Source organism: Vanessa atalanta, chromosome Z (genome assembly GCF_905147765.1).
Source record: "Vanessa atalanta chromosome Z, ilVanAtal1.2, whole genome shotgun sequence".
NCBI lineage: Eukaryota > Metazoa > Arthropoda > Insecta > Lepidoptera > Nymphalidae > Vanessa > Vanessa atalanta.
The window spans coordinates 8077307-8102501 of NC_061902.1; the positions used below are offsets into that span (position 1 = coordinate 8077307).

Genomic DNA, 25195 nt, shown 5'->3' on the forward strand with positions numbered 1-25195 from the left:
CTGTTTGTAAAGGTACTGAAAGTTTTTGTTTAGTGAAATAAAAGCAATGCTGCCATATAAGAAAATCCCACTCGATATTAACGATGCACATATTATGGTAAAAGTGACGATTTAGGTGGTCAAAAATCGATAATTTTGATCTTCTTTATTATAACAATGTGTTATCTTTCTTCAGAGTTCAGCATAATAAATGACAATAATAGTAAAGCAGTAATGTCGTGAACTTACGAGAGTAACTGAATACTAACAAATCCCTATAGCCATGCGCTTATTACTATGTAATAATTATACTTTGCAATATATATTTTTCATTTTTTTACCGTTAAAGAAAATTATAATTTTTAAATATTATACAAAATTTATTTAAATTTGTAATTATTTAAATAAATTTACTCGTAAACAGTGATTCCATTGACAACAACAAAATACGTAGTAAAGGACTTCAGAGTTCCCTATATATACTTTTTATATTAACGTTATCTGAATCTATTAGAAAATATATAGATATTTAGTTATCACTTTAGAAACAATTGTTTCTTTTTTTGTTGACTAATACGAAAATGGCTTAATGTGACAAAATAATGGTTTCATTCAAAATAATAAAATATGATTATTAACAATGAAACCATTATTTTCCTCACAACGGATATCAGTACCTACATTATTCTAAAGTTGTTGTTATTCTTACATGAGTAATCATTAGGGACACATAATAATATGTAAAATCTTTACTATCTTTAATTTTAGTTAGATAATTTTGTCCTATTTGGACATTTATCGTAATTTTTGCTGAATGACTGTCTGACTAGCCTAGAACCGTTGTACGGTTCTAGGCTAGTCAGACCTACCAACTAATCAAATCCTTTGTTCAAGTAGGTTATTTCGGGCACCTTTAAATGGTGATCAATTCGTGTTAGTGTCCAGCCTATCTCGGAATACTTTTGTTGCGCACATTAAGATTCATCATGAGCCATAAATTCATGTTAATTATTTAATTATATTTCAACACATTTAGCATAAATTATAACAAAACTATAAGCACAGATATAGCCTATTCCAATGCAAGTACGAAAAAAGATAAGCAAACCTTAGATTAACGTATCACATGCGATTTGCTAATAACTGCGCTACTAAGAGTAGTATTATTGCACTTAATGAGTGACGAGTGCAACATAAGAAGCGAGCTCGAAGGTGCCCATCTTTAAAAATAAAGGTGTTGCGCTGGAGTGCAACGACTATAGAGGAATAAAGTTAATGTCACATAGTATGAAAGCATGAGAGAAAGTTGTTGGATGAAGATTGAAGAGAAGAGTAAAAATACGCAAAATTATGGCTGGCGCTACTGCTAGATAAGAGGTCCAGAGTGGGTTGGAGGAGTGGTGGCAAAGGCTGGAGAGGCGTGAAAATTAGCAGAACCAAACCAGCAAACAAAATACATGTTTAGGGATTTCGGACGTCTCTTCAGTCCATTGCCCCTAACCATAGCAGGAGTACCCTTACCAATGAACCTGCACCGACTTTCGATACCTTAGATCACTCGTGCAAGGTGATGGCGATATAGTCAGAGACGTTAGAAATCGGATCTATTCAGGCTGAGTGAAGTGACGATAACTCACTACAACAACGTGTCACCCACGGATGCCGCTCAATTTGAAAGACAAAATTTAAAAATCCATAATTATAATGATGAAAATAAATTGCATATAGCACAGATAAATAACGAGAATGGATAGAAAAAATATCCTTTGTTAGATTTATTTATAAAGACTTGAAAACCAAAAAGTATCTATTACATTTATATAATTCTATGATTGAACATGACTCAATATCTAGGAGCAGTACAACCTTATCTTCAGTAAAAATATATAAATCTGTTAATTAAAATAATTTAATAATAATAGGCTTACGGTTGGCACAGACAGTGCCTACAACTTATAGAGTACCAACCACAATGTGCCTCTACAACATCTACTGCTCCACGACAGGATTATGCGTCGTAAAGGACAATTTGACGACGTAGTTGCAAAAACAATATCGTTGGAAGAAAAGAGTAAGAAATCCTGGAAGATCCTTATCAAATAGCATTACATACAGTAATGCTATTTGATAAGAATCTCGCGGCTAAACTCCAGATAATGACTTCTCCCCGCAGCCTTTTTACAAGCAACGCTGGATTTAGCCTAAAGACATTTGGGACTAATGCCCAGGACGACAAAATTAGGAGGATGAGAAAAGGAAAAATTCTTCACGTTATCAACAATACTTTTTTTTCATGGCATTGGTTGGCGGACGAGCATATGGGCCACCTGATGGTAAGTGGTCACCACGGTCCATAGACAAAGGCGCTGTAAGAAATATTAACCATTCCTTACATCACCTATGCGCCACCAACTAACTTTCTCATATACTATTTATTATTAAATATAACGCCACGCTATATGCTAAGCCGAGCCGAGTCTACTGTAGTAACGGAAAAGAAAAGTGATATCGCGATAGCAACGGGGCGGAATGAATATAACAGTTGTAAAATTATAAAAGATTAATAAAAATATTTAATATTTCCTTTCGTTTCCTAAAAAAATGTTACGTTAACATTAAATTTTATTTATAGAATCTTAAGACTAATCATAATATTGAAAAATCCGAAAATACTAAGTAAAATTTTGTTTGCTTTGAAATATGTTTGGCTCGAATTTACTTATTAGGGAATTAATAACATTAAATATCGTTAAATTTGTAATTATTATACATATTATAAATAATATTAGCAGAAAACTGTTATACGTGAAAACTGAAAAGTTAGGTAAATAAAACTAGAAATATCACTTGAAAATTTTTAAGAAACCAATTTAAAAAAACATAAGTGTAATTATTGCAGCTATGACAACAAAACATTTTCGGTCTTATCGCGATGTAACAAAAAAAAACTAAAGTTTTAATTTAATACTCCTCGCCACCTTCACCTTCTCCTTCTCCTGAATCCATACCAACCTCTTCGTAATCCTTTTCCAGTGCAGCCAAGTCTTCGCGAGCTTCTGAGAACTCTCCTTCTTCCATCCCTTCACCTACATACCAATGAACGAAGGCACGTTTTGCATACATTAAATCAAATTTATGGTTTAAGCGTGACCATGCCTCTGCTATTGCAGTAGTGTTAGAGAGCATGCAAACTGCACGTTGTACTTTAGCCAAGTCTCCTCCGGGAACGACAGTCGGTGGTTGGTAATTAATGCCAACTTTAAAGCCTGTTGGGCACCAATCAACAAACTGGATTGTTCGTTTTGTTTTAATGGTACCTATAGCTGCATTTACGTCTTTAGGAACCACATCGCCACGATATAACATACAACAAGCCATATATTTACCATGTCGAGGATCACACTTTACCATTTGATTAGCAGGTTCGAAACAAGCATTAGTAATTTCTGCAACTGATAGTTGTTCGTGGTAAGCCTTTTCAGCGGATATTACAGGAGCGTAAGTCACTAAAGGAAAATGAATACGTGGATATGGTACTAAGTTAGTTTGAAACTCTGTAAGGTCGACATTTAAAGCACCGTCAAATCTTAAAGAAGCTGTTATAGACGACACTATCTGCCCTATAAGTCGATTCAAATTCGTATAAGTAGGTCTTTCTATATCTAAATTTCTTCTACAAATATCATAAATAGCTTCATTATCTACCATAAAAGCAGCATCCGAATGCTCCAAGGTAGTATGAGTCGTAAGAATGGAATTATAAGGTTCTACTACTGCAGTAGAAATTTGTGGTGCTGGATATATAGCAAATTCCAATTTAGATTTCTTGCCGTAATCTACCGATAAACGCTCCATTAACAGTGAAGCAAAACCTGAGCCGGTACCACCGCCGAAGGAATGAAATATTAAGAAACCCTGCAATCCTGTACATTGGTCAGCTAATTTACGCACTCTGTCTAATACGAGATCCACTATTTCCTTTCCTATCGTGTAGTGGCCTCTGGCGTAGTTATTAGCAGCATCCTCTTTTCCCGTGATAAGCTGTTCGGGATGGAATAGCTGCCTATATGTACCAGTACGGACTTCATCTACGACTGTCGGTTCTAAATCTATGAAAACAGCCCTTGGTACGTGTTTACCTGCACCGGTTTCACTAAAAAATGTGTTAAAGGAATCATCACCACCACCAACGGTTTTATCAGATGGCATTTGACCGTCAGGTTGAATTCCATGCTCCAAGCAATATAATTCCCAGCATGCGTTACCAATTTGTACTCCTGCTTGTCCTCCATGTATCGAAATGCATTCACGCATTTTGCTTTTAAGTTATTTTAACTATTCTTTGTCTTATAAAAAAATCTTAATATTTTCCCAAATAACTTACAATTGCAGAATATCCTCTCAAACTAAAAAATATAATTGTTATAAATTCTCAAAGTATCTAAATTTAAAATTTATATATTTTTTTAAATTGTGTAGATACCTGGCTGTTTTGTTTTTCGAAATAGTTTTTACGATAAGCTACCTATATTAAATATATTATACATTCGGCTAATGTCACATATAAAATATTAAAATTACAAAGTAGGTAAGTTCAGCTATTTTTTGTCTAAGCTCTTGTTCTCTTGTAAATTATTTTTCTCTAATATTTCACCCACAACGCCGTATTCATTTCTTAAGCTTAAAAAATAAAACTCTTTTAGATATACTCCAAAAATAACGCAGCTTAAGAGCATAGGTAATTGCAAATTTCTGCAAAATCGAATTTGCAGGAGAGGTAAAACATAAATCTCGTAAATAATATGTGGAAATAGCCTTTTTGAGACGCATTTGTTTTTAATTTAAATTTAACTCTAACTGTTGAAATTATTCAGAGGCTATTTTATAAAGAAGTGTTTGTAGATTCAGTAATTGCCGTTTTAATTCCTAGCATCGGAAACGTATGATTCATCATTATTGATCGGAATTCCTCAAAAAGAATTGGTTGTATGTATGCTTTGAGGATTTATCCACACTTATCACACGATGAAAATACATTTTTATGGTAAGCCTACCTGATTTTGTGTTAATAGTATAGATATAAAATTTTGTAAAAATATTTCATTCTCATTCATTTGTGATAGTCCCCTATGAGCTTTACCATAAAACAGCTACGGAATTCAGGGTATTTCCAACAAAGGAACTGCTCAACGCTGATTGAACAAATTTGAACAACAAAATTAAATTTAAATAACTCATACTTATTTTGAAAACTTAAAAAATGTAGGTGGCAGATCTACCCACCTTTCAAAGGAGCACTGGTTGATAAAGTTCGAGTTGGTAACACCGGCTATAGGTTTTGAGGTATATAGACATAAGGCAAAGACAATAACACATTTGTCATTTTGTCGATATCATTTATCAATGCAACGCAGTCTTAAATTGTAATCATAAGTTTCATATAGATTTTTGCATTATTTACTATTAAAATTAACACATAACTGTAAATTTTATGTTACGTGTTAACGTAAATGGTGTTTGTTTTAAATTAAGTCTTAAAAAACTTGTAATATTAAAGCATTTGTATTTCTCATCTTATCATAATTTCCAAATTGTTATTATTTAAAATTCTTCAAACAGCATAACAGGAGTGATTTATAATATAAAGATGTCTGAAGAAGATGTAGCAAAATGGGCAAAAGATGGGCAAAATAAAGGTTTTTATACTATGTCTTATGAATGTGTAGTAAATTATTAAAAGCATTAGTAATTCCTGGTACTATAACCATGAACTCTATACATTTCAGAGCTTTTTATGTCTCCTAGTTGTTCAAGCTTTGAAATGTTAGATCCTCATGATCCTGTAATAAGCCGCTTAGCAACACAACTGTTCAAAAAGACTAACGATTATTTACAAGGAGAAATGGCTGCTGGACAGGTAGGTTATATTAGTTATTCGGTATAAGTACAGGCTCAAGGGACATAACATCTTAGTCACCAAGGATGGCTACAATGGGCAATATAAAGAATAGTTCATATTTTTGATAGCACCAATGTCTATAGGGGGTTATGAGCACTTTTCAGTAGGTGCCCATTTGTTCACCAGCTTACCTTTATAATATTATATATGAATGCTTATATTGTTAACAAAATTAAGCATTAACTTTTATAGGGGATTTTAATTCTAACTAATATCATGTAAAATTCAGGATCATTACAACCTATTAGAAGAGATCAACAGATTGGCTATCACTAAATATGCAGATCTTAAGAATTTGACAGTCAATTTAAGCAAGACTTTGAATGAATATAATGAAATGTGTGAGTATTAATCAAAATTCATATCTAATCTAAATGTTGGTTCCAGTTAAATGAATTAAAGAAACCTTTTAAAATTAATGTTATAACTATAATAACTAAAGGTTTTATGATCACAGAAGTCATATTGAGTTTTGTTGCTTACTCCAACCCTAACAATGCTTACAATGACCGGACAACTAAATATAAACCTTTCTTATTCCTACTTTAAGTTTGATAAATATGATTTAAAATTAAAATGACAAATATTTTTTCTAACATTTGATTACATTACTACTGAAGTTATTTTTCTTAAAGATTGTTTTACAAATTTTGTTGCATTTTAGATAATTCCCAGATAAAGCCATTGCTTCTTCAAATAGACCAGATTGATGCACAAGTATCACAATTTGAAGCAAATGCATATCGTTTGGACAGCTATACAAAGCAACTGAAGGCTCGATTTAAGGAACTTGAAGAAAAATAAACTTTGAATTAATTATTCTACTAAATTTATAAAAAAATTATTGATTTTTGCTTTAATTTTACATTATTGTATAACTAATAGTTATTAAATATATATGTATTGAAAATAAGCGAAATAGTATAGTGTCAATTATCATTTTTGTGTTTTAAATTTAATTCAAAAGTTAAATAGACCAAAACTATGTAAGTCCAATAAAAATATACTTTTTCACACCAAAGTCTACTTTAATTTAAATTGATTCTTTCCATTTAAATAAATATAATATCTTGGAAGATGCCCAATGAATTGAAGAACACAATTCTTTTCTATGAGATTATGTTAGTATATAAGATGAGATATTATGTTACTCAAGCACTTTTTTGGTTGACCAGACTAGTATTTCTAGTAGTATTATTAGTTGTCTTGCTATAGCTGTCATTAATTTCAAAATCTTTATATTAAATGATAGCCTCTGGTTTCAAATTTGATAAAACTATTAATGGAATGAAAACTAATTATGAAATACTGAATAAAAATATTTATTATAAGTGCGTGCAGACATAATTTGATACACATCACCGACGAACCGTATTATTCGTTTTAATTCATTTAATCTACCCGTTCTGTTAGGTAGTAAGTATTTGGATCCATAAGAATCTATTCTTGGTGCATTTCTCGGCCTCCTTGTATAAAAGACTTGCGATATTTTGCGATGTGAAACTGCTCTCAGAAATAGTACAGATTTAGTATCAATAACTTACTATTATATTATTAAAAAAACTACATTTCTATATTATAGATAAGCGGTTGGGCTAATGAGCACCTAACGATAACTCCTCACTACCACCCATAGACATAAAAAATATTAACCGTTTCTTATATTGCCAATGCGCAACCGCCCACCGACCTTGGGAACCAAGATGTTATGTTGATGTTATGTTCCTTGTTGGCCGACTTACACATTCTTCCAATCGGAAGTCGAAACACAAAAATACTACTTATTGCTGTTTAGGAGTAGAAATTTGTAATGAATTATTGTTATAAACAATATAAACCCATATGTTAAATGTGTAAACACTGATGTACTCCTAAATGTAGAAGTGTTAGACCTTATTGACCAAATGTCTTGATATAATAGGCGCAATTATGTCCTAGTGTTCCTGGCAAGGAGTTAGCAAAAAGAAGACGCTCTGCAATGTTTAATAAACTATTAAAATTGAAAAATTGTGTGTATGGTTTGGCATTTGCTAATGAAAATTGTGCATATGGCTACCACGATTTAATCATTTTGTGATACTATGGAAAAAACATTGCTCGATAAGGTTTATTTTCAAGTAGGTAGGTAATGTTTAAGCGTTTATGATTCGAAAAAAACCGTTGTATTTAAATCTATAATAATAATAATATTAACGTAATTAATAATTATTATCTACTTAGTACCAATTTTGTATTATTGCTGTTAGTGTTATAATAGAACAGTTTACGATTCCCATTAGGTAAATTATCTCGGATAAACTACAGAAATGTGTAAAATTGAACCAACTACTTTGATCTTCGTATTAAATATTATCATAATTATAAATACGCACTGATTATTATTATTAAAAAATGTCAATTGGGATTTATTAAAATAAAAAACTCTTTTGTGTTTTTTTACGTTTTTATAACAAGTATTAATTCCAATAAAATTTTACAAGTTCCTTTTGTACAAGTACGGAGAAATCTCCGCATATGGAAACTTAAAGGCATTTCAGATAATTGTGGCATATACTGTGGATAGTGCTTTAGAAGGTTTTTAGGATTTCTTTCACTAGCGAATGGGATTTTTTCTCCCAACAAATAACAAATCTGTCCATCCGTTCATCCAGCATCGATACGCGACCGATGATAAAAAGCTTAAAAATAAATCGAATACATTTAGACCGGAAAAGTCTACCGATTTTACTATTATTTTACGTAATATAACAATTGAAGTGCGCGAGGGTTTGTTGGGAATGTGCTTCGGCTTTGTTACTTTAGAATTTTGACATTCCCATAGTTATTATCGGTATATAGTAAAATATTATTGATTTTTTATCACATGTATAAGGACGATTATTGCTTTGTGTCATTATTATTAATATGCTAACTAATGTATGAAATGAATTTTGATTTAAGACTCTTATATGGTTTTATTTTTAATTATTATAACTTTGTGCTAAGATTGTGCTTAAAAATATAAAGATATTAAAGTAAAGAGCATTTCGTAAAAGATTAGTTCATTTTCAACCTTTTTATAAGTAAAAGATTGTCTTAGATAACTACATTGAGATAACTCAAAATTGAACCATCAGTCGTCGTTACGACGCTCGTCTACAGTCACACATAATTATTAGGCCGTGCTACCTTCTCCGATAACGATAGGCTACGGATCCTTTTAGTCTTAAATATTGAATTGAGCAGTTATCAGATGTACGGACGAACAGATTGACTACAACCCTGTAGTAACTACTGAACCCTAACTTATAATTAATGAAAACGTTTTGTTTATCTTCTAGGGCGTATAAGTTTAAAAGCTTTACATTCTTAAAAGTCTTCACAAATTGTATAACTTACCATAATCTATCTTTCATCAATTAAAATGGTATTATGCATTTATTATCTCTTATCACTATAAATTAAATATCTAAATTTGAAAACATAAAATAACTACGACTTAATCAAGTGTTGCGAATCGTGTCTCTAAGTAAATTCTCTTTGCTCTAAATAAATTACAATATTTTATACATATAATCAATTCCCGCAACTGCAATAAAACTGTTACTCCAATCATAATAATAAAATTTATGTTTTAATTATAATATCATATTATAATATATGGGTCATTTCAGATATGACGTTAATTTATCATTAGGTATAACAATAATAATTATGAGTAAAAGGAGAATAAAAACATTCGTAAAATAATATAATTACCTATGTATAAAAATCAACAATACATCACGTCGTATTTTATACATTTCAATGACAATTATCATTGTCTTAAGCATAAAGTTACCCATTTTAGAATAATAGAATTTTACTTGGCATTAAGTATAATATTATGACCGTACTTTGAACTTATCGAGTACCTACGCACCCATTCAAAGGCCCAGACACTCCACGGGTGCTCGTAGTGTCTCAACATTGCTCTCTAGTAAATATTCAATAGAATCTACTAATATCTTTTATGTAATAAATTTATTAACTTCACCGTCACATACTTATAATTTAACTTTATCAATATCCGAAGCTAGTATTTGTGGGTATAATTTTCAAAAGACTTCAATTAAGCCCTACTCGAAGTTTTCCAATCGTCAATTTGTTGAATATTCATTATTTTAAGTAAAACTTTATGAAAAACTAATTAAAATGGGTACTTGAAACTGATGGCACTTTATATATCTAAATATGCATTTCATAAATTATGTCATAAAATGACAGACTAAAGAACTATATATTAATTTACGCCGTGACTTATATACTAATTTCGTTAATAATCTAATCACATCAATTTAGAACATTTGTTGTGTGGTAGTGATAGAGGCGCGGCCTGCGGCTTGACGCTTGAGTCCATGAAACAAGAAGTTGGCGGCGGCCTTGATGGGTGCGACTAGTGGCGCACGCGCAGCGGTCTCCCATTGTCAGACGTTGCCGGTTGTCGGGAAGCGCGGCGGTGGCAGTGGTGGTGGTGGCCGTCCCGCCTCGCCCGCGACCGACGACACCTCCGACACTGCAAACACAGTTACAGCTTCATTCATCGAGTGACAAGCTTAGGCATTTCAAGATATGGAATTTATGATTATCACATTTGATAGTTTGTATTTATTCTTGCGACTTCTTATAGTCTTTTTAGCTAAAAAATCATTTAGATATTTTTGCTTTGTAAATTATTAGTTACTAACGACTATTGTATTTGGCAAATTTGATAGTAAAATATTTTAAATGATAGTATCGATTTACAGTGCTTTGTAATTTGCTGACTGTAATCGACAAAATGAAAAATGGGCAGGTGTTCAAAGTTGTGTTGTGAAGTAACGCCCGCCGAGCGTTCTGATTGTGAGCAAGGCAAAATATATATATAATAAAAAGTGACGATATGAGGTACATAAGCGAGTTTTTAAGCGTCTTACGTGAATCATGTTTCTCGTCAACGGGAGCGGGCGGTGGTGGCGGAGGCAATTGCTGTTCCAGCGCGTTCACGCAATTCATCATGCTTCCATAGAGCCGGCTGTCGCGGAAATTGTCCCTGGACACACACATTGAGCATCACGCACACACACACACCACACGTTTTTCATAAGCTACTTCCTTCAATCCGCCATTCACTTTACTTCAATCGCTTGCTACATCTTTCATATATTATTTAAATATTTAGTAGAAATATTTTAGTATAAGTACTTATACTAAAATATTAAGTATACCAAGTACAAATTCTGATATATTTTATATAAATTAAAAAGTCTTTCAAGACTTTACTTTTAGTTTTGTAATACAATACAGAATAGAAGTAATGATCAAGTTGGTTTAATTATGTTTATTTAATCAATAATTGTTTTTGCCGATTAAATAATACTTAAATTTTTACTATTATTTTATACCGCTAATAAATCAAGCCGTTAATTTTGCGGTAAGAAATCAAATAATTAAATTGGCCGAAATAAATTATGGCTTATAATATATTTTAAATGAGCATTATTTTAAAATTTAAACACTTGTGGCTTAGTTGGACACAATTTAATATTATAAATTAATTATTTCTGTAATTTAAAAAAGTAATTCATTATTGTTGAAGAATATTAAGTGCAGAGCGTGGGTATGGCTATGATTAGTTAGTGATAAGTGCCTACTTAAAATAATGTACTTGAACTAAAAAGTACTCAACACTTTATTGTTCAGAGTGTAAAGTGTGCAATTGAAAGAATAAAATAAAAAAATGGTTTAATATTTAATTCTCACCTGCCATTCGAGTTTCGAAATAGAGCCAAAATTTCCTCAAAGGTCTTATTTTTCGTTTCAGGAACTTTTTTGTACGTAAATATCCAAAAAATTGCAAGGAATACGCTAAAAGGCAGGAATGTATAGTTTTCCAATAGAGCCTGAAAAGTAATAAAAAATTAATAAGTAAAAGATTGCAAATGCCTCACGGCTGGGCAAAGGCCTCCGCTTTTCGGATGAAGAGAGCATGGAGCAACCTCCAATGGTAGTTGTTTAATATTAAATAATTTTATAATTTATCCAAAAATAGATTTTCTTACAAAATTTACCTTTAACGCTGTACAAATTAAACATATGAATATTCTGAAATTAACCCGGGTTCCTTGGTTACAATTTAGATGTTCTTTTAATTTATTAAACGATTTAAAGTAATTAAATATCTACCTTCATACTAGGAAAGCCAATTCCGACAACGAAATTCGCGAGCCAATTAACTAAGACAGCGATCGCCATTGCACTTGGTCGCGGGCCTTGAGAGAAGAGCTCTGCAGTTATCAGCCAAGGAATAGAGCCAGGTCCGACAGCAAAGAATACCACGAAGCTCAGCGTAGACACCACCGACAAGTAACTCATCCAGTCAATCATTTCCTGTACATAGCCAAAAAACTCCTATCAGGGGATAGCAATGATGCTCTTTCCCGTGACCGACCGGATTAGAAATAAATCACAAACATAAATGCCATCACACACTTTTCGTTCGGTGTATGTCTGTCGTAAGTCTTTACAGTTTAAGGCGGCGTCTATAATATAAAAGAGTATAATGCTAAAAGAGTAATAAGTTCTTTTTAGATGTTCTCTTAACTGTCATCTACATAGTGCTGTTATAGCAAGGTGAATCGATTTATTATTTTCATTTCATCGGCTGTATTGCGTATGCTTAAGTGATGTGCCTTCTGCTTTTGAGCAGTGTTGTGTGGAAAATCTCGCTTCAATTAACGCGTGCGCCAGAGCTCTTCGTGATTTTTTCAAAATAATGGCTTGTCTCGTGTAGTGAATAAAAAATCGTGTAGGGTGCTTCGTGAGTGATGTTCCTAACATTTATATTTGAAAATTTATTTCACTTTATTTAATTTCTTTCCTACCGAGAGTCCGGGTACGGAGACAGGAAAGTCGAATTTTGGGGAGGACAGCTAGCTCTAAGCGAAAGCAAAAAAAAAAAAACTGGGTAGTGAAAGTTTGGATGTATAAAAACATAATACCGATGTAGGTTATTGTGTGTACGTTGGGACATCATCAAAATAATGCTATGTTGTTTAATGATTATAGTAAAATAGAATAAGAACATTCAAGTTCTTATATTGTTGATGAGTTTGAATGAAATGAAATAATTATAAACGTAGCTGAGATCAATAAAAAAACTCGGTAAATAAAAAAAAATGTCAGTTTTAAAATTCAAGCGATGATAAAGCGTGCCTAAGCTAAATCAGTGCAGGTTTTGACCTCATAAGTTTTTTTTAGTAATTATTATTCTGAATATTAAACTTATTATATTTATAATTTTGTGGAATTAGATCAGAATAGATTTTATTTGAATACCCATGAGGACAACTTGCTATGGTTAATATTATTTTCAATTGCAAACGTCCAAATAATTTCCAATAACTAAGTTTAAATTAAGTCCACATTACATTAACGTGTTGAGTTTAATAAAAGTAAATTAGTACATTTTTATTGCTAACTTACTTGAAGTATTCTAAGGATAGGTAAGGCATATTACGGTTTTAATTGTAATAAGGAAGATAATACCAACCATTCATGATACAGTAACAATAAATACTTAAAAATGAAATAGTTAAATATTGTGAGGATTTTTTTGACTCATCTCACAATATCTAAATAAATCTTAAACGCTAATTATAAGAAAAATATAGATTTAAGATAATTATTACGAATTTAAACGTTATTTAGGTCAGGATATTCGTAATATTAATAATATTATAAATTTGGATGCATGTTTTATTGAGCACCATTTTTTTATCTTTTAGAAACTAATACATTACAAGCTATAAAGATCATAATTTTAAATTGTAATAATATATGATGTTTTGGTTTAAATAGTTTATCATTTTCGAATTTGGTAAATAATTTTCGAAAAATAGATTGAATGTTTCCAATTTTTAAGATTATAGGCCAGCTTTCCTTTAATCCGGTGCCTATTAACCCGGAGGTTATTACTTACAATGTTGTATAAGACACACCTTTATGAGGAAAGAGATCGTGATGAAAATGGAGAAAATGAACATTCCACCGAGGCCGTACAGATGAAGAGTTCGTCGTCCAGTGCGGTCCATTAGCGGCAAAGAGACTAGGGTCATGCCCACCATGATTGCGCCGATTCCCATAGTTGCAAACTTAGCTGACTCCTCAGTTAAACCAGATGAAGTGAAAAGCGATGTTGAATAGTAGAATACCTAAAAAAAATTAATACATTAAGGCGAATTAACAAAACATTTCGAATAATACCACAGCAAGGACTCCACACTTTGAGAGAAGGCTTGGAGTTTATTCTAATAAGTAGAATTTCGTCCAACCCATGCAGGTCGAGTTTCTTACGGTGTTTTTCTTCACCGCCGAGCACGATGTGAATTATTTATAAGCAAAATTTGAGTATGTAAAACTTAGTGCAGCTTTTCTGCCCAACCATTTAAAACAGAATAAGTTTTTTTATTAGCTAATCAATGATTTTAAAGCATTTTTGTTGCTGCTCCATCAATAGTAACAAGCTTTACTTTTACTTTTTCATTATGTTTTTTATTTAAAAAAAAATGTTTCACTGTAATATTTTACTTTCATAATCAAATATATTTGTACCGCATTAATTCCGCTTAGCTGTTGGGACAGCTGCATGACAACGCCGATGAGTAACGGTGCACGCAGTGTAGGTGAGCAAAGGAGTTCCCGCATAGATATGGAAGCTTCAGCTTGTTGCGCTCTTTCTTCGGCCCTCATCTCTTCTATATCTTCTTCCACCTTTTTATTATTTTATATTTAGTACCTAGTTATAATAAAGTGACTGCGACGCCAATTCGCGCTCGATATAGTCAATACAATGCATTTGCTACTAATTCAAACTATTGATATCAAAAGATATGTTTTATTTCGATTTGCGAAATAAAAATAAGTTTTAATGAATGCTTAAAAAGCATTCATTAAAACTTATTGACGAGTTAACATTAATCCTTTACTCTTAATCTTCTCATAAGATTTTCATTTTATTATTTTACTTTCTTAAGCAAATACTTCATTTTATAAAATACCCAAAGTTATAAATAGAAGGTCAAAACAATAAATAAAGCTAAACAAATTAAACGTGTAAAGTTTTTTAAATTCGTTTTCGATACAAAAGTTTTATGTAATTGATTTAAACAATGTGACTATTTTTTTGGATTATTTGTGACTTTCTGAATAATTGTAAAGTTGCAGTTGCAAACACGGTAATTTCAAACAAATTGAGTGGAAAGCACTGTAAGAGATTTATGCACAATTGAACAATCGGAATAAGTTACGTTAAATCAGTCGTTAGGAAACCTGACATCAATGTAATGCAAGACTATTTTAAAATTTATTTCAGATTGTTTGAAAATGTTTAATGTTTTGAATTTTCAATCTACTTCCTTGATTTAGAAAAAAAATTATTTTATTTTTTAATTTTCGTTTATTATCTTTTATTGTTAAAAATCTTTAAAAATAAATAGTCTAGTAGAAGAATTTTTTATTTATAAGCTTTTCTATTATTTTCATATCCCAGTGACTTTATTTTATGTCCTTTTATTATAATAATTAACTTTAACGCAATAAAGACATAATCAAACGAATTAAGATAAGACTAAGCGTAACGAGTACTCCCAAGATACTTGTCAAAAAGAGATTTTTATCCATACTTGATTGCTCGCGCGTAACCTCCTGAGTGCCCGTCGTGCTTCCTCCTCCCACTGCCGAGTAATTAGCAAATAGCGTGGCGATTCGGGACAAGCTGGCAATAACAGCAGCTGTAGAATAGCAGGGCATACAGCTAAGCCTAGAAACAAAATACAATTTTAAGATTTTGTTTTTAATAATTTTATCAGCTAAGGAGTTGGAGTTTATCAATGCAAAATAATTATTTAATATATTCATTCTTAATTACCAAGCAAAATGGGCCATCCGTCGTCTGTGCCGAGAATCTGTTCGATGCCGAGTACTTGCGAAAGCAGCAGTCCAACGGTGACGGCGAGTTGGTTGACGGTTCCCAGGCCACCGCGCAAATTCAGGGGCGCAATCTCCGATATGTACATTGGCACAAGCGATGTGTTTAGACCTACAAGTTTTTCTTTAATTCGATTCTGAGTCATCTTTGATTACTTTATTATTTAAAATACATCGAATACAATAGACCAGTCGATGGATACGTTTTGATGACAATTTTAATGTTTTAAATGAGGCTCGGTTCTTTGTAATGTATATAAAAGAATTGTTTAATATTATATTTTAAAAACGGATGAATTACACTACTTTAAAATTTTCAGTGATTACAAACGTCACTAAATTTGTCATTCGATTTTATTTTGTAGTAATATAATTTCAGTCGTAATTTTTTTTACATGTGTTTCAAAGGCCTTACCACAATTGACACCTATGATGAATCTACCGAAGAAGAGCATTTCGTAACAATGTGATATCTTGGTAAATCCCATAAGACTAGCGCCCCCGATGCCGAGTATATTGTTGAGCAAGAGACCTCCTTTTCTGTTGTAATAAATGGGCAGCTATAAACTAAACTAAACATTATCTATGAATTTCTTTTGCATTTTATGTCACACAGTATTCGTACCTGCCGAATCGGTTTGCAATCATCCCCCCTGAAAACCCACCCAGCATGCCACCGATAGCGAAGATGCTGACTGCTATCGAGTATAACCTGTTCACGGTGTCCTCGTGGATATCTTTACCGTAGCGATCTTTGTAAACATCCTTCATGAAGTTTTCGATATTCTGCATAGATATTACTTAATTAGGTAAAATAATTCAAATCAATCGTTTCTTATAACTCATAATTAAAACCATATCAAAAAAAATATTTGAACGATTTTGTAGGTTATGCCAGTTAAGTGGTAACATCAGATGTCTCAAAATGCTCATTGTAGTTAAATATTTGACTTGTAGCACATTATGTTACGAACAAAATCGAAGTCGTTCGAACGACACAGAAATCAGCTTTATATTCAGACTTGTCTGATATAAATAGTATATGCTTATAAATAATGTACTTAATAACTAAGAATTAAACTAGTAAGACACGCTTTCGGTGAATGCCATAATCCATATAGGAACGTTCGGATGAACTAAGCTTTTCATATAGTAAATTGTCGTTTGAAAATAAGTTAAATATCTTGTGTATGTCGCTTTGCTATATTTTCCAAAGTAACGACAGAAATACAACGAGGCGACATATAAATGTGTGAGTAAAAAAAATATATAAAATTTATAAAAAAAATATGCGTATTACAAAGAATTATAATTGTTTTGATAATTGTTAACTATATGAAAAGTTTATTGTTCACACGGCTTAGGCTTAGGTAACCATCTGCATTAATTGTTGCTGCTTTCTCAAGGATATATAAACATCTCACTCTGCCAGGAGCGTTGATGACACCAGTGTTGTAACCAAACTGCAGCATCCCGAGCACCGCGGCCAAGATGGCGTACGACAAGAAGAAAGTAAGTCCCTGAAATTAAAATACACTGCTCTACGGCAAGTAAAAGTACACATGTCATATGCTGTTTACATTATTAAATAGCATGTTTTGTTACTTTTCGATAATTCATCACAAGAATACATATATTAAAGATATTATTTAACGCATTTGCATGCCTTGCGTTTATATATTAGTAGTAGACATAATATATATATTCGACACACATACACACATACATATATTTGAAGTAGTTTTCTTTAAGTATAACTTATATTTTTGAATAACAAATAGTGATACGTTTACCGTCAAAAGCGGCAAAATCGACAACATACTTGAATTGAATAAGAGGCTAGTAATTAATTCAAGCGAAGTACTGTTTTAAACAATTTTATCGTTACGTAAGTTTCAAGCTTGTGGACCATATCAACATTTTTCGATTAATTATATTCAGTAAAACCTGATCTCCACTAAACGAAACTAGACAATAGAGTAAATAAAACATAATTATTCAAAAAACCTTTTTAAGTATAACGTTTGTTTGATCAATCCACAAAAACGCAAAATATTTGATTTGTACTAAATCAATGCGATTTAGTTGTTTTCGGTGACACGAAACGGGTCCAAAATATCAGCTTAATCGGTTGAATGGAACTGGATTAAAGTCAGTGTAGTTTTCAGTTATCTGCTAACTGGTGACAATAATTAATTAATATTAAAAGGTTTGTTAAATGGCTACAAGAACAAAAATTGGAAAAATATATGACAGAAATAAAGTGTCTACATGTTTCTTTTTTAACGGGAAATATGTATATATATCATTGTTAGTAAATACAAAATAAATTAAATACTTATTAAATGTATAGTGTGTTGTGTACAGCTGTAAATTGAAATCTTTCCGACCAAAATTCAGACAAAGAAACTCAAAGGGCAGTTAACTACGCCGGAGGCACTGCAAACACATGTGTGCACTCTCTTGCCTCTCAGTTCGATGAAACGTTAAATAGACACTGCTGGCTTTACGTGCTTTCCGAGGCAAGGTAATATCTCTCCCACTGACAACTCCTTAGCTCCGAATTGCTACTGAGAATTTATTGAACGAGTACATCAATGACTTTTAGTTTTATTTATTATGTAACATATTTGTATGAAATATATTACATAATAAAGTTAAGTTAAAATATTTTAAATCTTTAATTAGCAGTTATAGAAGACTTCAGTTGAACCATAACAGGAATTTCATTAGGGATTAACGTATTCTATCCTTATTATATCATAAAAGTAGCCAATATTAAATTAATCCATAAGGCTTCATGGATTTCGATTCAATTCTAAAGTTAAAATTTAATAACTAGAAAATAAAATTATATAATCTATTTTTTTAGTTACATTTTTCTTTTTTATTAAAAGAAATTCAACGTTTTATATTTGTTTTTAGAGACATAATAAGATTTACATTACTAAACCCTTTTTAAAGAAAATATAGTTACTCGTAATATACACATATCGCTAATTATAATTGTAAAAAACAGTGTTCTAGATTTCTGCGTATTCCTTTTTCTGTAATAAAGCAAGTCTATGAATATATTTCCTAGAACCCCGCTGCATTTTCTAATATTCTTGAATGAACATATATTTTCCGTAACCAGAGTACGTAAACTAATTCAATATTAAAACTATCTTTAGACCTTGTAAGGTTAGTGGAAATAAAAATATTTTTCCATATAAATCTTCTATTTTCAATCTTATATAAATAAACATTTTATTAATTTGTCCCGTAGGCGTTTCTTCTCTGTTTATTCAATTGAGTTAAAACTTTACACAGTAGTTGTTGGCCCTTACGTTTCACTCATTTTTAGTACCATTAGTACCATCACCGTACAGAAGAAAGCGCGTGAGTCGCTTAGAAAAAATTAAGAACGAATAAACATAAACAAACTTCCAAAAATTGTATTCGTCCAAAAACGAATTGGTACTCAAAAAATCAAATGTTTCAGGAATTTTTGATTGATTTTATAGTCTAACATAATTTTGTTCATTGTTCTCTTTAGATAATAATGTAACAATACTTTTGGTTTTAAAAAGAACCTTCACAGTGACTTTTTACGTGTCCGTCTGTCGTCTGATATTTAAAGCTGTTGTATGAAAATGAAATGAAACTTTATTTGTAAAGGCTTTGTACGTGTGTTGCATCTGTAAATGTGTAAAATTATATAATAATGAGCTTACTACAGAGGTACCGGGAACGAGACACAAAACACAAATAAATTAACATTCACATATAGTCTTGGTCGATTATTATTTCCTTTTATAAATGCATATTCCTTTATGACAATTTGTTCCTCTTTGCGCATAAACAGAAAATAAAAGATATCAGGTTTTGACTTTTCTACCGTAAAGCGTTTTGTAAAACGAATTTAAAAAATAGTAGCCGGAGGGAGGCTTCTACGAACCACCCACCAACCCATTTTAAGTATCCTGGAAGTGTATTCAAAATAGATAAAAACTATGTTAAAGGTTAAAATGATTGAAATTTTATGCATTTAACGTCAACTAGATAAGCTCGAAAATAAGCCACATGGTAGTCGTGGTGGTGTAACCATAGAAATTGGCTGTGTTAGAAATATTAATCACTCTTTGCATCATGAATTAACTAGCATTGGTTCGAAAATGTTACATCATTCATATGCCTGAAAATCCACTATTTACTTCACTACTTCTTCAAATCGGAACTAAGCAATACACTTCAATTATTACTTGGATCTAATATAAGTAATGAATAATATTAATGAAAAAAAAGTTGTTTTGAAGAACATAAAATGTTATTTTAATACCCACATCTTACTCATGGGCGATTATTATACAGAATTTCTGTATATACATACAGAAATCAAGTCTAATGTCTCAATTAACTGATGGTAAAGTTCTGCATCGATTTTCAAATTTTCACATGGCATGTTTCCTACTTATCTGAATATAATAATTAATGTAATTTTGTTGAGTTTCCCAGTCTTATTAATTGAATGTGAAAAAAGTTTAAATGCAGCGCATTTAAAGCATATATTTGTGGAGATTTATATGAGATATTCGTAGTAGTATGTGTGTATTCCTTACCTGCTCGAGCAATCTTAGCTTACGTCTTTGAGAGTGCTCTTCGAGTCGATCCACATATTCGCGCAGTTCTTCGATCTCCTCTTTGACTTGCTGCACGGTGTCCAACTCTTGTTTGATGGCAACCATGTCGCGTTTCACCTAAGGATATTTTTAACATAAAATTCACCGAAACAGTAAACAAAATATTTTAGACAAATATTTCTGCAAATTTACTCCTTGTAATTTATTTAGTAGTTTAATCTATACGATAATAATAAATGTAAGGATCAGCAAATATCATGGTATAAAACGAGTGAGATTTTAGATTAAAATAACGAATAATATTACCTCGGAGACTTCACTTTGGCATGATTCGACGCTCTTGGTAAGTTCCTGAAGTTGCGTACGTATTTCGCAGAGCGCGACCGTGGTCTCCAGTTGTCGGTCGCCCCGCTGCAACTCGTCGAGCTTGGCGGACAGATTCATGCTCATCACGCTCACCTGTCTCTGAAGGCTGGTAACAAACAACCCTATTTTAAAATAAATATTCGGATTTAAAAACTAAGTGAGGTTTTGTTTTAATAAGCTCATTTAAAGTTGGTATTATATTATCACATCGGCATATATATTGTTGATCCCTTTTTAAAAAACACAGGGTAAAAAACTGTACGTACTGTTCTTTTAAACTATACGTAGGTATAAAATTATATTTTTAATGTTGGATAAGAGCGCGCGATACATGAATCCTTAATTTGAATTCTTCAATCATATTTTTCCAGTCCCAGAATAACAAAGACAACTAACGCTAAACATAGGCCTATACACGGCCCAAGAAGGCTTAAACTAGCTTGTATTGTTTTCAACTTAGTTAACTGTCAGACTATTTGAGTGTTCTATTTCAAGGCTCTTGTATTGGAAATATTGTGCCAAAAATGATTTGACTGCTGGTAGAGCTGCATCTAAATTGGAATAGAACATTTATTTCAGACATAATACTTATTAATATTTATCAACCAACAATTTTAAATCTACATTTAATCTTGTAGTGGTTTACGTTATAAATAAAGTATCCGGAGTAAGATATAAAATGGTACCGGCTAGACTGCTGTTTGAGGTAAATATAAGGAATGAAAAAACAAACCTATATTATTACCCATATTTAACAACGTAAACTTTAATAATATTATACTCATATATATATAATTATGTTTTCAGTAAACCCATCAATAAAGACAAGTCCTATCATCGTTGTAGTAAAGATCAATGACCTGTTGTTTCGTGTGCCAAATATTGATATTCGGAGTTAATGGGAACATTATTATTTACCGTCAGATCAGATGGTTAAGACGATACTTATAACACCTTACCTACGACGTTCCTCATACTTTTGACTTTTTGGCCTAGTTAGAAGTCCGGTCATCAAAAGGAAAATTTTTGGCTTGTATGACCTTAAAATATGATTTAATATCTTCGAAAGAGATAATAATACCTTGGTGGTATAGAACTAAAGATATCGTCAACAAAATCAAACTATAAGAGATATTCGGGGTCTAATGGTAGCAACTGCCATTACTGGACGATCATTGAGATATTAAAATGACGGACGGCTAAGAAATAGGCCTTGAGGAAGTTAAGATTTTGTAAAGATGTGAAGATTTTGATATAGCAATTGTTAGATTTGACCGTATCAAGGGAAGCATTGTAACAACCGATTCAAAATCACTGTATGATGGATAAAGGAAGTGTCTGAATTTAGCAGCGTTTTATACCACTTTGTATCAACGTTTTAGATGGTCAAAGTTAAACTAAGGCTGGAATAACAGGTTGATGCCCTGTCATACTTAATTGACAGATCGACGCTTCGATTTTGATGAGGCGGATTAGCCGGAGCCGCATGCAGCACAGTGACTTTTTGAATTAATTGATGGTGGCCATTTTAGATCGTCGATCGGGCGGTTGTTTCGAACTATGCGGTAATTAACTATAATGACTGTACTCGACATGAAAAATGTCTCCTGTACTAGCATGCCGACAATGGAAACAAGAGCGCTTTTTTTTGACATAGTCCAATTTGTGACCATTAAGATTTTGACACGTATTATGATATCCACTTGTTTGACCATGTCTCGCGAAGCTGCTGAGGATCAAATATTCAAGAACTCTTGAACTTCGTCTACGTCGATGCAAATTATAATTAATTCCTAGATACTAGACTCGTATTTTGTAGGAATCTTGTACTTTTTTAAATTGAAATTACATTAAACATCTGATATTTTATTTATAGTTAAAAAGCCCTGAGGATTATTAAGAAAAAAGCGCATTGCTTACACGACACAGAATAAATATTCTGGTTCAGCTGCAATTCAAAGTATTAAAATTTGTCAATAGAATAACCGATTAGTGGGTAGTACCAAATGAGCTTTTTCCATTCCCAACCACAAATAAAATAATTATAAGATAAACTAAAAACATGGTATTTTTTCTGTTTTACTTTGTAAAATATAGTTTGGAATGGTCATGAATTCTAATAACAGAGCAAGCGCAGACAGTATTAATTTGCTATTGAAATATCGAATAGTACGTACTCGTACGTGCGGTTACACTTCAGTTCCTAGTTTATATTAAATATATCAGATTGCATTAGTTCGAATTCGAATTGCTCCAAATTCCTTTGAAATGTTTCAAAAGCAAACGTATATTGATATACGCTTGCAAATCTGAATTTTCTGTGAAAGGCATATGTATTAAATTCCGGATAATCATATGAAATAATCAAAGCCTTCCTTGTAAGGAAGACAGGCAATCACTGAACGGGATTGTTGTTGTTGTTGTTGTTAATGTTGTTATAATGATTCCAATAAAATTATCCTCATCTCATTATGTTTTCTGTCCAAAAAACGTTCTTTGTGTTAAAACACTAGGTTGCATAATCCACCAATTGGAAATCTGCTTTAATCACTTTCTTTAATGTAGTTTTTTTTTTTAATTTAAACTAATCTACGTATTAAAAATCAACTGCAATTATATTAAATTTGTTTTGAGAGGGATATGTGTATAGTATAAACATTTAACATAATTTTAACAGTATGACAAATAGGATTTAAACCTATACCGCAGGTCCACAATTTGAAATATCGTATCAGCCAATACGAGAATAAAATGCTGAAGTAAGTATTTGGAAAAATATTGAATAAACAAAGTATGGAACAACGTGCCAGAAACATCAAAGTGCGAAAATACCCAATCTATACAATAAGCTTAAAAAAAAGAAGTACAAACAACGTTCAAAATTGTCGTACTACAGATTTATTTGTAAACTCACGAGGCATATCAGTTCTTTACAAAAAACGTATAGAAATCAAACAAGGACATGAAAAAAAAAATCATTCTATTGTCAGCTAGGCGTAGCGTACTGTAGCCCCGCGCTACATGAGCTCTACGCCTACAAAAAGACTGAGTGTATGTTGATTCTAAAGTTTTTATCTAACTTGATTCTTAAACAAAATAAACTTCGATTAAACGATAAGATTACTATTCAACGTAGAACTAAATAAGGTTAACAAAATATTAATTTTGTATACAAATGTTATATATGTATAATTGTATACATATATACCGACATTTTATTATGCATACAAATTTATTCATATAATTATTTATATATTTATGGTAATGTACTTTTGATTGATTTCGGTCATGATGGATATTATTAAAGGAGAATAGCCAAATGCGCATGAGGTATTCAAGTGCTACTACTGTATGCGTAAAAATAGCTGCACTCTCTATTCCTCCACTCATATAATCCGATGAGACCCTAATCCGACACGTCCGGAGAGTTCCCGCGCAGGACCAAGAGCTTAGTGTGCTTTATATTCTTATAAAATAATAAAATGTACTATTTTGAATGTAATATAAAAAGCACTTGCAACTCAAAGAACTGAAACTTCTTTTTGGGTCTTAAGTATTACAGATTTAAATGATAAGTTTCCATACAAAAATATTCAATATAAAAATCCCATGACATATGAAATAATATGAATAAATATCGGTATTATTTTTTTTTAATTTCACAAAAAGACTTGCAACTTGGAAATAGCTTTACGGTGAAAAGTAATACATTAGCTAATGGCGGTCACTTGTGAATGTCGTGAACAATCTAGCAGTACAATAGCACTTAAAATAGATCTTGTAGTTTATAAAGAGATGTAATATTCTTTCTCGACAATTTCTTCTTGAACAAGATTTCTTCACACTTGTACAACACAAATGAAAATTGTTCAAGCGATATTGTTTTTGATAATTTTATTATGTAAAGCTAAAAAAAATTGTAGTTTCAAGACTTGGATGTCTGTGTATTAATGTATAATTAAAAAGCGAATATATTCAACAGTCATCCTTTTGCATATTATAAAGCTGTCAGTAAGTCAGAGGAGATAAATTTTAATTTTCGACATTTCGTGATATCCGTCGCCTGGAGTAGAAAGTTGAGCACAAAAGACTTTTGCAAGTAATTAATCTTTTAGCCAGTATATCCGCTCCGAATACTTGATTCAGTCGAATATAATATTCGTGTAATATCATTCTATTTGCACATGACAAAATACTTAATTAAAAATATGTACTGATTAAAATGAAAGCAAATACTTTGAACGTCATATAAACGAATTGCAAAGATTTAACCTTACACATGGTT

General features: G+C 31.7%; 3 protein-coding genes across 6 annotated transcripts in view; 1 reads left to right on the forward strand and 2 right to left on the reverse strand.

Moving 5' to 3' along the window:
* Positions 1-2820: 2820 nt before the first annotated feature.
* LOC125075942 (tubulin alpha-1 chain-like) lies at positions 2821-4381 on the reverse strand. The gene has a single exon (XM_047687812.1). The coding sequence runs from the start codon at positions 4291-4293 to the stop codon at positions 2941-2943; it is 1353 nt and encodes a 450-aa protein (XP_047543768.1). The 5' UTR covers positions 4294-4381; the 3' UTR covers positions 2821-2940.
* Positions 4382-5367: 986 nt separating this feature from the next.
* LOC125075964 (biogenesis of lysosome-related organelles complex 1 subunit 2) lies at positions 5368-6959 on the forward strand. Its single transcript, XM_047687852.1, has 4 exons — positions 5368-5675; positions 5766-5896; positions 6168-6279; positions 6603-6959. The coding sequence occupies exons 1-4, from the start codon at positions 5627-5629 to the stop codon at positions 6740-6742; spliced, it is 432 nt and encodes a 143-aa protein (XP_047543808.1). The 5' UTR covers positions 5368-5626; the 3' UTR covers positions 6743-6959.
* Positions 6960-8386: 1427 nt separating this feature from the next.
* The window catches only part of LOC125075949 (glucose transporter type 1), a 40782-nt gene continuing 23973 nt past the window's right edge, over positions 8387-25195 (reverse strand). For 3 of the 4 annotated variants that reach the window (XM_047687830.1, XM_047687831.1, XM_047687833.1), the window contains 13 exons: positions 20851-21016; positions 20524-20661; positions 17347-17442; positions 16548-16708; positions 16338-16462; positions 15864-16034; positions 15619-15755; positions 14549-14707; positions 13936-14148; positions 12122-12346; positions 11699-11838; positions 10873-10988; positions 8387-10472 (listed from right to left, as the gene is read on the reverse strand). In XM_047687830.1, the coding sequence (XP_047543786.1) occupies positions 10384-10472; positions 10873-10988; positions 11699-11838; positions 12122-12346; positions 13936-14148; positions 14549-14707; positions 15619-15755; positions 15864-16034; positions 16338-16462; positions 16548-16708; positions 17347-17442; positions 20524-20661; positions 20851-21016 (1936 nt within the window). In that variant the 3' untranslated portion in view covers positions 8387-10383. The remainder of the gene's footprint in view (positions 10473-10872; positions 10989-11698; positions 11839-12121; positions 12347-13935; positions 14149-14548; positions 14708-15618; positions 15756-15863; positions 16035-16337; positions 16463-16547; positions 16709-17346; positions 17443-20523; positions 20662-20850; positions 21017-25195) is intronic. The other variant, XM_047687832.1, reaches the window with a different exon arrangement.